The sequence below is a fragment of the Apteryx rowi genome, unplaced genomic scaffold (genome assembly GCF_003343035.1).
Source record: "Apteryx rowi isolate R43461 unplaced genomic scaffold, aptRow1 scaffold_2, whole genome shotgun sequence".
NCBI classification, from domain to species: Eukaryota; Metazoa; Chordata; class Aves; order Apterygiformes; family Apterygidae; genus Apteryx; species Apteryx rowi.
This window is the reverse complement of record NW_020448307.1, coordinates 9,970,749-9,985,434: the sequence shown is the minus strand read 5'-3', so window position 1 is coordinate 9,985,434 and position 14,686 is coordinate 9,970,749. Positions and strand designations below refer to the sequence as shown.

Here is a 14,686-nt window from a genome sequence, read left to right as displayed (position 1 = left end):
CTCCTCTCAATGGGCCATGTTGTGCTGCAGTGCGAGGCCCATGCCAGGCACAGCAGTCACTGCAGCGCCAGCAGATGGTGCATCCGCTAAAGAAAGCGGAAAAGGGGCAGGAGGGCAGCCAGTAGGAAACAGTGAGGTTGGTGCCTGCAATTCCCCTCCAGCCAGGGTGGGATCTGCACAGCAAAAAGCTGCCCAAATCCTCATCTGATGGCTAGGATTCACTTTTGTCAAGGACTTGAATGTTTTGAAGTCCAGAGAAAGGCAAGAAGCAGCATGTTCTGCCAGTGCCCCAGGGAAATTGCAACAGTCACCAGAGAAAAGCATTCAAGGATCACAAACCAGGCCCAGATGGTCATGAATCACAGCTTGGAAACCACAAATGGTCCTTAAGCCTCTTCAAAATAATGGCACTTACCAGCAAACTCGTTTGGAGAGGTTCACATTTTCCAGCTTCCTTGTGAACCCTGAGAAAGAGAATGGACTAAAGCCAAAGCCAAGCTCCTCTCACAGTCCCTGCTTCCCGGGAATGGAGTGCTAAAAGGTAGATGTTGTGACACTTGGCGTAAGCTCCATGGCGTGCRGAGGCTGAGTAGACAGGAGAGGACAGGGATGCTTTGCGCAGTCTGCCCAGGGGCTCAATAGCTGGTAGTTAAGAGCCAGTCCTCACTCAAAAGCAATGCTGTTTCTGAGAGCTTCTCTGGTCAAATGCACCCCACCATGCCTGCTGCAGGGGTAACTACATAGTGCCCCATGGCCAGGGTCGACAAGACCATCGGGCTCAGCTCAAGGGCCTGTCTGGGCTCCAGGCTCTGAGATCAGAAAATGCCTGTTGAATGAGGACAGCTCCAAGCAGCACAGATGCACGGGGGTGATGGCCACGCTGATCCCTGGAGGGCTCCTAGTTTTGCTCTCAGGCCCTGTGAGTTGTCAGTGCTGGCTAAGAAGGAGAAACAGGGATCTGCAGGCCGAGGATGTCTGCTGGTGTCAGCATCTCGCCCGTTCCTTGAGTCTGCAGCAGGCCTGGGAAGGGGAAGATGGAGCCGAGCTCTGACCCTTGCGAGCTGACCTGGTGCCTGGTTCCCTCTGGGCTTGTCCAACTGCAGGAACTGGTGAGACAGGCACCGCAATTGCACTTGGAAGTCCAGGGATATCAGAGCAGTTTTGTTTGACAACAGTTACCTTGCTTTCCACTAATGAACACACAGGTGATGTGGTGTGCACTAACAAGATAAAACACCATGTTCTCCTTGGAGCCAAGTGCATGGGCAAATCAGAGACTTCGGTCAGAGCAAAGACCTACATCACAGTAAAACGCATGCAGTAACGCTCTTAGGTGTCATCAGTGTGTTTAATCCCTGATTTGAATATTAGTATAGTGGAAGAGCATAGAAACAGTCACACTGAGAGGACAGTCATCTAGTCCAGTACCCCATCTTCAGCAGGGACCCACAGAGCTCCTCTGACCTTTCTACCTCTCTAGTCCACTGCTGATATTTCTAAGTCTCATAATATTAATTCTAGTTTATAATAATATGACACCATAAATGACATAGCTGGGTATCGTGATAATTATTTATGATTTACACTTCTGGCCTGCACTGGCTGCTTCTGTAGAGGCTGTAAGTGTCATTTATGCATCTTTATTCCCTATCCACAAAAAAGCCAGGGATCTGTATGGCTGAAAACTACAGTTATAGGATCCAGGAAACTACAGAGCCTAGATACAGTGAGAAAGGCTGCTCCTAACCAACAAAAAAACAGGTCAGGTGAAAGGAGGTGAATGTCAAAGGGGCACAAGATGAAAAATTGAGGTGACAGGAACCATTCCCAATGGGTGGAAGTGTAGTTCCTGGAGTCAAAGGGACTTGCAGCAGCTGAAGGTCTGTGCCTGCCCCTCAATGGAAATAACCTGTGGGAGGTCTCTGGATCTGAGCATCCCGTTGAGCAAGAGCCTGACACCACGAGAGTGGCAGAGCAGAGTATCCCAGTTCAGGGACATGGCCATCTGGCACACCTCCCTCAGGCTCCCTGCACAGCAGCTGCATGCTGAGCTCCCCAGAGCCTTGCCAGCAGCGTCTGATCACCCTTCATTTAATATTCCTGGATGCTTAGGGGGAGTGTGACCTCTGGCAATTGCTGCCTGAAGCCCACTTTGCCAAGAGGTAGCTCTGCAGCTCAGCTTGATGAGAACACCAGCAAAGCCTGAAGCTCAGAGACCTCCCGGCTAAGTAGGAGGATGGGGGCTGGTGTGACCAGCATCACCAGCTGCTCCAGCGCACCCACCATGGTCGGCTCCCTGGCAGTGTCTTGCAGCACTGGAGGAGAGAGACGCCCCAGCCTGCACACTGAAGCACTACCTTGAGCTTGCAAGCAGGCTGAGTTCCTCCCTCCATAAAATGCAGACGGCATAATTTGGTATGAAACATCTCCAAGTATTTCCTATGTGAACCCCAGCATAGCATGGGAATCTCAGTTTGCCTTTTGCAGTAAAAACAAATTTCTTGCTAAGGGAGGCTTGAAACTATGAGCCAGGGGCCTCCAGAATCTCAGAAAGTAGGTAAGAAATGAAGAAAGGAGGATCCCGGTGGGGATGAATAAGGATAAGAAGGAAAAGCAGTCTGCAGGTGGCAGCCACTGGCTTTGGCAGCCCCTTCCTCATGTAGGGGAAAACACCCAGAGTTAAAACCTGCTTGGGAAAGGAGGTTCAGCAGTGGATTATTTCACCTCCATTACCAGAGCAGAAGGACTGCTCCTCATCCACAATGGGCTGAAGATGGTGCTTTCACTTCAAAGTGCCTCACTTTCACAACCAGACTGAAAATATACATGGCATCAAAAATAATGTCACATTTATTAGGAAAGTGATTTGAGTGCAAAGCTCACCGAGGAACATACGGAGCTGCCTGCATGCAGAAATCAAAGGGAAACCCTTGATCGAAAGGCAGTGTTTAGCCACTATGTTCAAAGGCTCTCTAAATCAAAGACAAAATCCCTCTTTAATCAAGGCCGTTGACCAAAGCAGAAAGCATGCAAAGCCTCCAGCAATGCCGCAACGTTTCCCATTGCGGTGGCGCCGCTGGTGCAGGTGCTGCTGTGCCCCAGCACCTCATCCCCTCCAACACCCCTGCCTGAACCTCCCACTGCCGTCTGGCACAGCAGCTCCCAGGATGCCAAAAAAACACACTTTTGGGAGACAGTAATCATAAGCAACCACATAAGGCCCAAAGCATGCCACCATGCCCCTATTCAAGCTGCCTTAAAATTTCAGCTCCTGTTATTGAGCTTGAGCAGTCATTAGGAAAAGGAGCAAGAGTTAATTGGGCCTTATCTAATTTCAGGCCAACTCCAGGGTCAATAACAGTTAGCCAAGGTTTATCAGCAGTGTTTAACCAGCATTTGCCAGCTTTGGGGAGAGTTTGTCCAGACAGGTGTGTGGCATGCTGACGCAAAGGAGAGGTCAGGGAGCACTGCATTCCTGTGCCAGAGGGCAGATACAAACAGTTGGCACAGTGATAAACTCACATTTATTGCAGCTAAACCAGAGCTAGCACTAGATGCTGGCAGGGTAAGAGCTCAATGTGCATAACGTCCAAATTTATAAATGCACTTCTTAAATAACGCCGGCCTTGTGGCACCTCACGGCGGTGAAGCTTCAAGGAGAAGCAATCTCCAGAAACAGCACAGTGTTTCCATCCTCTGCTGAGCTTTTCTCTCCCTTTTCAGCATGTTCAAGACTAGAGTCCAGCAACAGGAACAGTATCACCAGCTCTAACCCACGTCCACTACTTTCTTCTCTTTCCTCCCAAAACCTCATTTCTGTCAGCCTGGAAAAAGAGCACCTCCCATTTTAAAATCTCTGCATATCTAATGGGAGGAAGAAATGTTGTCAGAAATGAAAGGCTTATTTCATAGCTTGCATTTCAAATATTTTTTTCCTTTCTTTCTGCATCTTCCTTTTTAATAGTCAGTCTTTCCCACGGAGCTGAGCAGACTGAGAGCTCTCTGCTGGAAAAGCATCGTCTCGTCTAATCATCTGAACAGTATGGGGAGATGGACCTAACAACTTTAGCTTTCTCTAGCCATGTATTTCATTGAAATCAGAAGTACAACAGTTTTCTTCTGAGCCCTGGGCCAGGGAGCAGGCCATGTGTCAATAGTGGTTAGCACTGCCAACGGAACCCATGGAAATAGCTAGAAATGACAAATACTTCTGGGGTTGTGATAAAAGTCATTCGTAATTTCTTTTTGTTTATCAGCTGGCTTACAAAGTGATTGAAAGCAGCATAAAAACTTGACAAAAGCTTTGACAAATTGTTTTCAAGAAATTAAGAAAAAATGTGAAAATATTCTGTGTTTAAGACCTTTATTGAAAACTGCCTAAAAAAGCTCCTGGTCTTGGGGGCATTGAGTCATGTAAGGACCCCAGAGAGGATGGGCTGTTGCTTGTCTGATGGTTTTGGAAAGCTCCTGTGGACCGTATCAACCTGCTCAGTCGAGTTATGAACCTCTCCAGGGAAGGGGCCTCCACAGCATCTCTAGTCCCTGTGCCAATGTTTGGCTACTGTCATGGTGAGAATTTTTTCCTTATATCTAGTCGACATTACCCTTCCCGCAGTTTGTGCCTGTAGCCTCCCATCCTTTCACCAGGCCACTCCAGCAGGGGTCTGGCTCTATCTTCTCTCAGCAGCCCAGACAATTTTTCACACACCTTGTCTCAGCTCTCCAGCCATATCCCTCTTCCCCAGTCTGGCACCACCATGCACAGCTGCCTCACACTTGCTGCTCGGTTTGTTTGGAATTTATCCAACTTTTCTAAAAAGTCAGTTTGCAGATATAATCATGTCAAAGTTACCTGGTGGAAAGGGGCCTAAGGACAACAATAACGGTGGGCAGATGGATCATAATTTGACAGTCTGTGGCCCCTAAAGGAAGGTATATACCATAGTCTTCCTGTTTTGTTCAGCTGTGTGAAAGGAGTGGGCAGGGGTGGCTGCTTTTAGTTCAGTGAGAAAGGGAGTCCCTTGCTGGAGGAGACCGAAAACCATGTTTGCCCAGTGACTGGCCACCACACTTAATCGTTCTGCCCTTGATCTCTCTGGCAGCCTCAGGGACAGTCATATGTGGAGGCAGGAAGCATATAGGGTTTAATAAAAAAGCAATTTTGTAAGGGAATTTGCTTTTCATATTTTCTATAGGAGGGGAAAAATGATGCTGTCTCTTCAGCAAAGCCAGGGAAAGAAAGAGCAGCAGAGAGTCCCATTTCAGCATCTTGGCAAGTGACCACATGCTCCCAGCAGCCCAGGAGCAACACCAACATCTTGCGCAGGACCAAGAAGGAGGGCACAAGCTGTCGGCAAGCAGAGCCTTGCCAGGAGCCCCCTGTGCTGTTCCCAAGCCAAGGTCCCTCCCCAGTGCCTGGGTCTCTGCTCTACTCTATCAGCCCAGACTGGAGCCAGGGCCACATCTGTGGCCAGAGGTGACCACACCACGGAGGTATTTCCACCAGCCATGAGCCCTCGCCCAGCAACCTAAAGCTCGAGGAGGAGGTTTCCAGGGGCTGAGTCCATTGGGTTTGGTGTCACCGCAGTGGTGGGAGAGCGCAGGTGAACAGGCCAGGAGATGGGCATGGGAACTTAGCATCACCCCAGGGAGTTGTACAGTTGTCCCCAGGCAGTTGCATCCAGTAATCTTTGCAAACACATCGCCTGTCCCCAGCACATCTATCCTCCTCTGGAAGCGTCTGACTGGCACTGCCTCCCCTGAACGAGACACTGAGCTATGATTTATGTGATGGCTTTGTTTTCAGACACCGTTGTCAGCCATCCCCATCCCCAGGCGAAGCCACTGATGCCTGCCGATTTCCAAAGGTCATTACCATGGCCGCTCTGCCCTTGCTGAAGGACAACAGACAGAAGCTTTGGTAGAAGTAGAAATGATCATTTGTTAATTCTCTCCTGCGGCTATGTTCAGCATCCTCCCCGCAAACCAGAGGCCCCAGGGACAACTTTTCCAGGAAAGAAGAGAAAACAAATTGACATACTGTCCTGGGCTCCAAAGTGTCTCTTACAGGTGGAAAAAATATGTGATGTTTTCACACCAGCTATAGTCGCAGGATCCCTTTTCCTAAACTGCCTGAACGCTCAGTATCTTCCATGCACCCAGAGCAACAAAAAAGTTTTCCCAGTGTTAATGGGAAATAATCTTAGACAGAATCACCATCCCGCAGCCCTGCATGCCCAGGTGGCCTCCTCTCCGCTGGGGCATGCCACTCCACCAGGCTTACATGGGCTGCACTGAAAGGAGAACGAGCCTGGTTTCTTTCGGACGCATCCTGCACTCCACAGCCAAGGCTGGCTGGACACACGCGCCAGCTCCAGGGCTGGCCATCCCAGCTGGCAACAAGGTGCTAGGGATTTTTAGCCTTTAAATCCAACACAGGCAGCACTTTGGACCCAAGAGGGCTTTTGTCATGTGTGGGAAGTGTCTCCTGTAACATCACTGTGCATTTCTCCAGCCTTTCTCCAGCTGCGGCATCTCCCCTCACTTGCCCTCCCCAGGAGACCTGCTCCCGTGCGGCCCTTCCCACAGCCCCAGCATCACTGGCTCGCATGAGCTAATGCCAAAGGTCGCAACATCTCCCTTTTATTGCTGTGTTCCCAAGCGGTAGGGTCCGCAAGAGGCACTCTGCTTTGGCTTTAGCCCGCTCTCTCCGCACTCGCAAGGAGGCTAGAAAATGTGTCTTTGGACTCCCTAACGGCCCAGGAACCACCCCAAATGAGTCTGTTGGTAAGTGCCATTATTTTGAAGAGGCTTAAGGACCACTTGCGCTTTCGAAGCTGTGATTCATGACCATCTGGGCCTGGTTTGTGATCTTTGAGTGCTTTTCATTGGTGACTCTGTTTCCCTGGGGCACTGATGGCTTTTCTCCATTCATCAAGCCCTCAGAAAAAGCAAATCCCAGCCCTGGTAGGACAAGTGCTCCTCCAGCCTGTCCTGAATATTGGCTGGGCCATAGCAGGGAGGTAGCTAGCTTCCCAAATTTTTCAGTACCTTGAGACATTGTACTACTTCTCAGAAAACATGATGAAACCTAAAGTGCTCAGATTTGGCCCAAAGATGATGCAAACATTCCTCCTGCAGGAGGAGGAGCACCTGTCCCCACCAACCTGCCTAGAGGAAGATGTGCTGGTTCAGCAAACCCCTTGCTCTGATGCAGGGTTGCTTGTTCTCCTCCTTCAGTGTTTTCATTTAAAGGTGATGGGAGCTGCTAGACCTGCTCAGACCTCAGGGGCTTTTCAGGATGCTACCCCAGGAGGACCAACAGAAGGGGGGGGGGGTGCCTTTTTTTTTTTTTTTTTTTGCTTTGCTTTTTGCTGGCAGAGCTGCCTGACTCATTTCTCCCTACTCCTCCAGCTGATGTGTTCAGAGGAACACGCTGCTCTGACAAGGTGACACATCCCAAGAAAGCCCACATTGCTGAGGAAATCTCCCTGCTCCTTTCTACCCAGTGCAAAAGCAGCTCAAGGCTCTTTTTTATTCCTCCCCAGTCAAAGAAGCCCCAAGCATTTCTCTCCAGTTTTGCTGAGGAATATAGAGTAGATGTCAATCAGGACAGAGGCGCCCCTGAAATCCTCCTTTGGAAGGTGTCTCATAACCACATAGGTGTCAGCAGAGGTGCTGGGGAAGGAGGAGGAATTACTGACAGATAAACTGCATTAAAAACCTACTGCAGCAGTTGTTGAGCTCCAGCAGTATTACAGACTGTGCTGGAGTCTTATTTTGGCAGAGATGACACTGCCATTGAATCAGTGAGCTTGGCTCAATTCATTAAGTTCAGTTTGTTATACAGCTTATTCTGGATTTTCTTCAACCTGATTCAGGAGTAAAGCACTTAAACAATCTCATATAGCTCCGGAAGGGCTTACGAACATGGAAGGAAGGCAGTGTAAATCTAACAGGAGCCAAGTGATAAAAGATGAAGAGAGAAGCGTCCAGGAGGCAGGGGGCAGTCAGCAGCCTGTCTTGGCTTCGGTACCTCTGACTTGAGAGGAAGGAAAAGTGAGAGAACATGGCATTGTACACACTTGAAATGTCCCAGGAGCCAAGGCGCTTCCCAGCTACACAGCAGCTTTCATAAACACTGAGAATTTACCCATCAAACTCAAGTTTGGAGATATGCCTGGATGTTTCCAAGGAATCTGAGTGAAGATGTTTCTGCTTCTGGACAATCAAAACCATCACATTTCCTGGCTGTGGTGAGGATCTCTAAACTGGAAAATGCACAAACGTGTTTTAACAGGAGTGGGCACATCCCAGACAAAGGCAGTCAGACAAACTGTTTCCAGCGCTGCCTCTTCTGTTCTCTTTACATGTGTTATAGATTGAAGAGGAAAATCTTTTCCCAAGCTGGGCTGGTGTATAACCATAAACCGTTCTTGCTAAGGCTCCTGTCCTCTCTGAGAGGTGAGACCGAGGCACCCCCTGCTTTACTCGCACTGTGATCCTGGCAGTGCATTGGAAGAGCAATAGAGAGAGTGCTGGACTGAGGTTAACCTCGCTCAGCTATAAAAAATTATCATATCTTCTTCCCTTGCTCCTCAGAGGATGATAATGGCACGTGAATCTTCCTCCCAGCGAAGTCAGAGGGCTCAACCCAGGTATTCACAGCTGCCAAATGGGTCATACACAAACCTTCCTTTGCTCTCCGAGTTATTAAAATGAAAGACACCATTAAAATAAGTTCTTCTAGCCTCGAATTGCAGGACGCCCTGGAGTGCTTGGGCAGCGGGCAAAGAGCAAAGGGGAGGCGAGACTAGGGGAGCAGAGAAAGTCTCCATTGCCACCAAAGTCAGCCCATGAGGAGGAGGAGGGCTGCTTCTGCCAGGCAGCGTCCCGCCAGAGCCGCATGTGGGCTAGGGTCTCCTGCAGACAGCAGAGCAGTTGCCAATTTGAACTGAGATTTCTGTCTCGCAAACATCTCTTTGAATTGCTCTTGGCATTGACTTCTTCCTGTTCAGCTAATTAAAAATCTGTCTTTGAGTCATAAGCCCCCATTAGTAATAATTTGCTTTGCATTTCTCCAGTGATTTATGGATGAGATATCAAAGTGCTTTAGAAACATTAATTAATCCTTGTAATACCCGAGGGACAGATCCACTCTCCACAGCGCACCATTGGCGGTGTGGAGTAAATGCAGGCAATCCCCAGAGCTTACTCCAAGCCGGAGGCAGGCAGAGGGGAAGGGAGCAGCATCCGACCCAGCGAGCCCATTGACGGCCTTCCTGCCATCATGGAGATTCCAGTCAAAATAACAGCAGGCAACGTGTGGCCACAAGCGAGCCCGAGGCATGGTCAGAGCCCTGCTCCCGGCAACAGTCCTGACGGCTGTGCCTCCCTGTCCAGAGCAGGAAGGGGAGCCTCAGGGTGGTGACACTCCAGCTCTGCTCTGTCGGTCATGCTAGGAAAGGTGCCTGTGGACAGAGGCCATCTTCCCCCAGAGCCCAGGGAACGGCAGTGGCAGGGTAATTATTCAAACCAGGTCCGCTTGTGCTAGATGGGAGGCCAGCTCAGGCATGTATTTTGCTTGCCATCCAGCCTTTTTCCTCAGCTTGCTTTTTGCACAAAGCCCCTTTTTCCCAGCTTTGCAGGGCAGACCCAAGGCTGTCTCCCATCTGTGAGGTAAAGCTCCAGCCCTTACCAGCGATAAGGGTCGTTACTTCCATTGGCTTCCGGGAGACTTTTATCCTTGTGTGCACAAATGAGCCATTTGCCACCTGGTGTTATCCCCATATTTTAAATGTAGTCATCACAAGGTTGCAGGGTGGAGCTGGCCGTGGAGGGTGGTGCCAGAGATGGGGAAAGGTATAAAGGCCCCGTGTGGACCACCAAAAATGGGGTCTCTGAAAGCCAGAAGAGAGTCCTGTTTCCTCCTTGCTGTCCTCAGTAAAGCATCACCTTGACCATGAAGGCAGCTGGTGTTTTCCTGCTCCTCTGCCTGGCACTCTGCAGCTACCCAGGTGAGTGCCATGTTTTGCTTAGAAGCTCTTCGCAAAAGCTTCTGAGTCTGCCACAGGGGAAGGTGAGCCTGGGAACAGGCCACCTGGCTGCTGGGACCTGGGCAGGGGCATGGAGCGTTCCCCAAAGAGTGCTGCAAAGCCAGTATGCATTAAAGCAGCCGTCTGTGAGCAGGTTTAAAGCAAAGGCTTTGAAAGGGTGCCTTGCACCTGTTACCAAAACGAGCAGACCCAGACTGACACTCTTTCAGGACTGGAATTCAACRAGGGAGCTGGTTATTTCTTGGACAGTGCAATTCTTTTAGAGTGAATAGATGCCATACTGGATTAAAAAGAACAAACCCCAAAAGACATGAAACACATCTACAGAGAGGAAAATGAAGCTCTTGTTACCAGAGTCAATGTTTAAGCTAACTGTGATTTCAAGATCCCATATGGTACAGAAGGATAAGACGATGAGCTAATGCTGTCTTACATCCTGCTCCCTGCGAGTGTCTGCATTAGTGGATTTGCTCAGGACAGGAGGGCGCTTTTGAAGCAAGTCCCCTGTTATCCTATTTACTGTGCTGCAGCTGCCATTGCAGACACTCTGAGTGCAAAATCTGAATTCCTTTTAGATGGCCTAAGCATGTAGTGAGCTACAGCTGCTTTTGGGTATTCATCCCTGGGACTGGACCAGAGCTAGTCCAAAGTAAAATCCCTGAAACATGACTAGTGTGGATATGAGGTCCTTAGCACCAAACTGCTTCACTCTACAGAACCACTTTTCTTGGGGTCACACTGCTTGGTAATGTAGATGTAGCCTAAATCTTCCTTGTAGGTCACTCCTGGACCTGCAGGGAATCTGAGGTCTTCTCCTCAGTACTGCTGTTGGCTGAGAAAATTCAGGTTTTTTTCAAAATGCACCACCACATGTTCAGCCCATGTTGATCCCAGCTGTCAGTTCAGGGCCAGCTCCTCCATGGACAAGAAGTCCACCAACGCCAGGCTCATGCTCACCAGGTTTGGTGTGAGACCTCAGGGTCTGCACAGAGGTACCCCATTTCTGCTTTTTTAGAGGCCTTCAGAAACTTGTCTTTGGTCTACTTCCCTGTGGTATAAACCCACAGAGACCAGAACAATCACCCTGGGCTTATACAAGCATCAGTCCAGCACCAGCAGGAGTTTTTCGGTTACCCATGAACAAGTGATAAGAGATGATGAAAGCTACCTTTTCTCCCTGGCAGTTGGAGTGAACAGCAGGGCAAGTCACTAGGGTGCACCTGGCCTTGGCAGGGGCTTCCACTGAGCACGGTGCTTCTGCTGGGGAGAGAGCCAGATGCAGCGGGGATGGCCCTGCAGAGCTGAGGCATCCCACCGCAAGACAGGAGAGGTGCAAGCAAGGAAGACCTGTAGTTATTTGCTGGGACCCTGAGAGGACCAAGCTCTGTGAGCCAAGACATACAATCCTCAGCCTAAAGCATCTTTAGCGGGGTCCCCCTTGAAGGCAGCCTGAGTGAAGGACACTAAGAAGTCTTTTCTCTCCACTTTAGGAAATGCTGAACTGGACGATGCTGCTGACACAGGAACAGAGGTGAAGGCTCCTATTTTGGTGTAGTGCAAGCATATGCCCAGCTTTGGTGGGACGGCACTAACCTATACATGGGGAAGCCAGTGTTGCTCAAGGACTGTGAGCCACTGGGTCAGCTGTCCAGAGACCCAGGTGCCTGGGAATGTCCTTCCACCTGCTGCGCCACAGTAAAATCCCAGTGATGGTACTGATTTCCCTTTGTATTTCCCCAGGCTCAGTGGAGAAAAACTGATAGACAAGAGCTGAATATTGCTATCACATACCAAGTTAAAGGCAATCAAGATTAGACCTCCCATTCCTCTATGGTGGCCAAATGTGAGGGCAGCTTGCTCCCCAGGGATACCTGTGGCCATGGAAAATAAAAGCTGGGGAGAACATGATCAGACGCTGCCCATGGAGCACTACCTGCTCAACGTTGTCTCTCCTAAAGGAGCACAGGAATGCTAGGTGGGATTCAGCTGGCCAAGGGACAGCATGATGATGGGCATCCYAGTGTTTCCAAGAGTTCATAGCAGAGCTCCAAGGAAGCTGAAATGTGTTACCCAGATATACAGAATACATGTCCCTGCGAAGGCAAAAGTTACTCTGGTAAATTGAAAACATGTTTAATATTTAATATTATCATTACCCTTTTCTTTCTCCAGGCAACTTGCAGCAATTATGACCTAAAGAAAGGCTGTACAAAGATCTTTGACCCTGTCTGTGGCACAGACAACATCTTATACAGCAATGAGTGTTCCTTGTGCTTTCAGAACCTGTRAGTAGCTGGATCTTGTGCAAGTATAAATATCATGCAGGTTAGAGCTACCATGTATGTCTGGGATTTCCTAGAAAGAAAGATGTTCACATGCATCTGGGTGGAGGGCATAAATCTGGCCACCCGCACAGCTGCTGCACCTGCTGCTCTGAGCACGTGGCATCCATCTGCAAAACAGGTCCGTTGTGTCCGACTCACGGCACATGGGATGCAGCACTGATCTGCCCACCATCAGGGAGTGCACGGCCAAAATTTCCGAACACCTGCAGCCGTGCTGCAGCAAGTGCTCAGACTGCACTGGAGGGTGGCCAGAAACTTGGACAAGTGGCAAAATCCTCAAAATCTGCCCAGATCTCACAGATCCAGGCAGAAAAAGATTTTTCCAGGTGACCTCGGGTGCATGGTGGCTGAGGAAAAACTGTGTTTTTTCACACCAGGAGTTCACAGCTGATCTCTGCTTTCAGTTTTCTCTGCATATGCAAGGTCATTGTTTTCTCTGGATATTTTTAAGAATGAATCTTTTATTTAATCTGTGCTGATGCCAGATTCCACTGTCTTAGCAGAAGGCCAGGTCCAAATGCTAGCAAAATATCTGGCAAGACTTGATTCATTTCCTCTGGCTTGGGCCCTAGGTGATTCTGAATATATTTATACACTGCAAGCACTCTGTGTCAGGTGAGCAAAGGAATTCCTTCCAACTCAATGCTGTTAAGTGGTTCAAAAATCTCTGTTGGAAAGATTGAATCTGATCTGTAACCAGATGCTGCAGTCTGTGGGGGCTAAAGGAGTTTTGCCTTTGACTTTGTCTGGCAGAGGCAGGGCTTTCTAGTGATCAGGCTGTCGGCAGTGTGAGTGCCCATCTGCTGTCAGCAGAGACATCTCTGACAGGAGCTCAAATTCCAGCTTTCCTGTTCCTGGAGGAAAGGACTCGTGGAGCCAAGCTCTGCCTTCAGGAGGAGTTAGTCCAAGCTAACACTGGAGTAACAAAGAACAGAGCCTGGGTCACTGAAAAAAAGCCCTGGAAAACAATCCATGGTCTGGCTGTCCCCTCTTTCCTCTGTTAATCCAAGCTTCTGCCCCATACTCTGCTCCTGGCCTGCCCAAAGACTGACTTTACATTTTAAGGCCAAAGGGGATGCTGTTCAGCAGCCAGATGTTGAGAGGGGTGTCCCGAGCAAAGGCAGCAGGGCCAGCAACCTGTTGCAGTGCTGGCCAGAGGGAATGACTGCGCAGGAAGCCGGCCACCTTGCACCAGCTGCTGCCTGCATGGTGTGACAGCAGCCCCAGCAGCATCACAGCTTTGGTCGGGAACCAAAAGCTGGTTAAGAAGAGCAAGGAAGGGTTTGGAGTAGGTGCACAGGGAGCAAGGTGGCATYGGGCCTTGGAGTGAAAAGTGCCCGCGTCCCCCAGAGAGCAGCACACCTCCAAAGGGGAAGGGAGGCATCAACGGTGGTGGGAGGGAAGGTTTGGAGCCACAAAAATGAACCACAGAAGCAATCAGGAAGGGAAGCTGGGGTCAAGACTAAGTGAGACAATGGTGGCATTTGTCTGTAAAAGTCCACGCAAACAAAATCATAACTTTTATCATCTGCAGCCAGAGAAGCATTAGAGGTGTCTTGCAACTGCCATACAGCAAAGAGGTGAATTATTCTGCCAGGAGGGGTCAGGAAGAGCTAGCTCTTGGGCTTATTGGAATTAATTAACTCATGTCCAAGGTAACCCTGAACTGCCTGTCAAAAATGCATGGGCTTCCTTATGACCATGTGTAACACTTAAATGATAATTTAAATAGTGTTTACCTTTCTTTCTTTGTCCCCTGAGTCAGGCTGTGCTGTGTATCAGGGACTTTAAGGCACTCTCTAGCATATTTAACCTCTTTTTTAGGCAAAGGAACACTAATGTGCGCATAAAGAAAAGGGGAAAGTGCTAAGAGCCTTCCCCACACTCCGACTCTGCTCAAAACTAAAAAAAGCACCACTGTGCTGGAGAAGACAGCACAAAGATGTCTTTTGCCTATATAAACTTCTAATAAAATGGAAGCATTTCAATGTCTTGCACTGTGATTTCCCGCACACCGCCCCCCCACTTTCCCTCACATTTAAAATACCTTCCAGTAAACATGGTTTGTTTTGGTAACATTCATAAAGAGCTGCGAGCAAATTACTGACAGAGCCCCAGGGAAAAAGGCTGGGACATTCCCAAGGAGAGAGCCAGGCTCTGACACAACAAGCAGACTCTATTTTGCACGGAGAATTTTGTTTTCTTTTCCTAAACTTCCAGCGCCCGAGCAGCAGGAGACGGGTGCCCTCACGACTTTCAGTGTAGGGGGCATTAAAGCCGATGCTC

At 49.3% G+C, this 14,686-nt stretch overlaps 1 protein-coding gene across 1 annotated transcript; it reads left to right on the top strand.

The window, feature by feature from the left end:
• Positions 1–9,961: 9,961 nt before the first annotated feature.
• LOC112964953 (pancreatic secretory trypsin inhibitor-like) lies at positions 9,962–14,306 on the top strand. The gene is given in 4 exon segments (XM_026063574.1): positions 9,962–10,016; positions 11,546–11,586; positions 12,228–12,340; positions 14,225–14,306. Coding segments are annotated over 4 exon segments (291 nt in total).
• Positions 14,307–14,686: the final 380 nt, after the last annotated feature.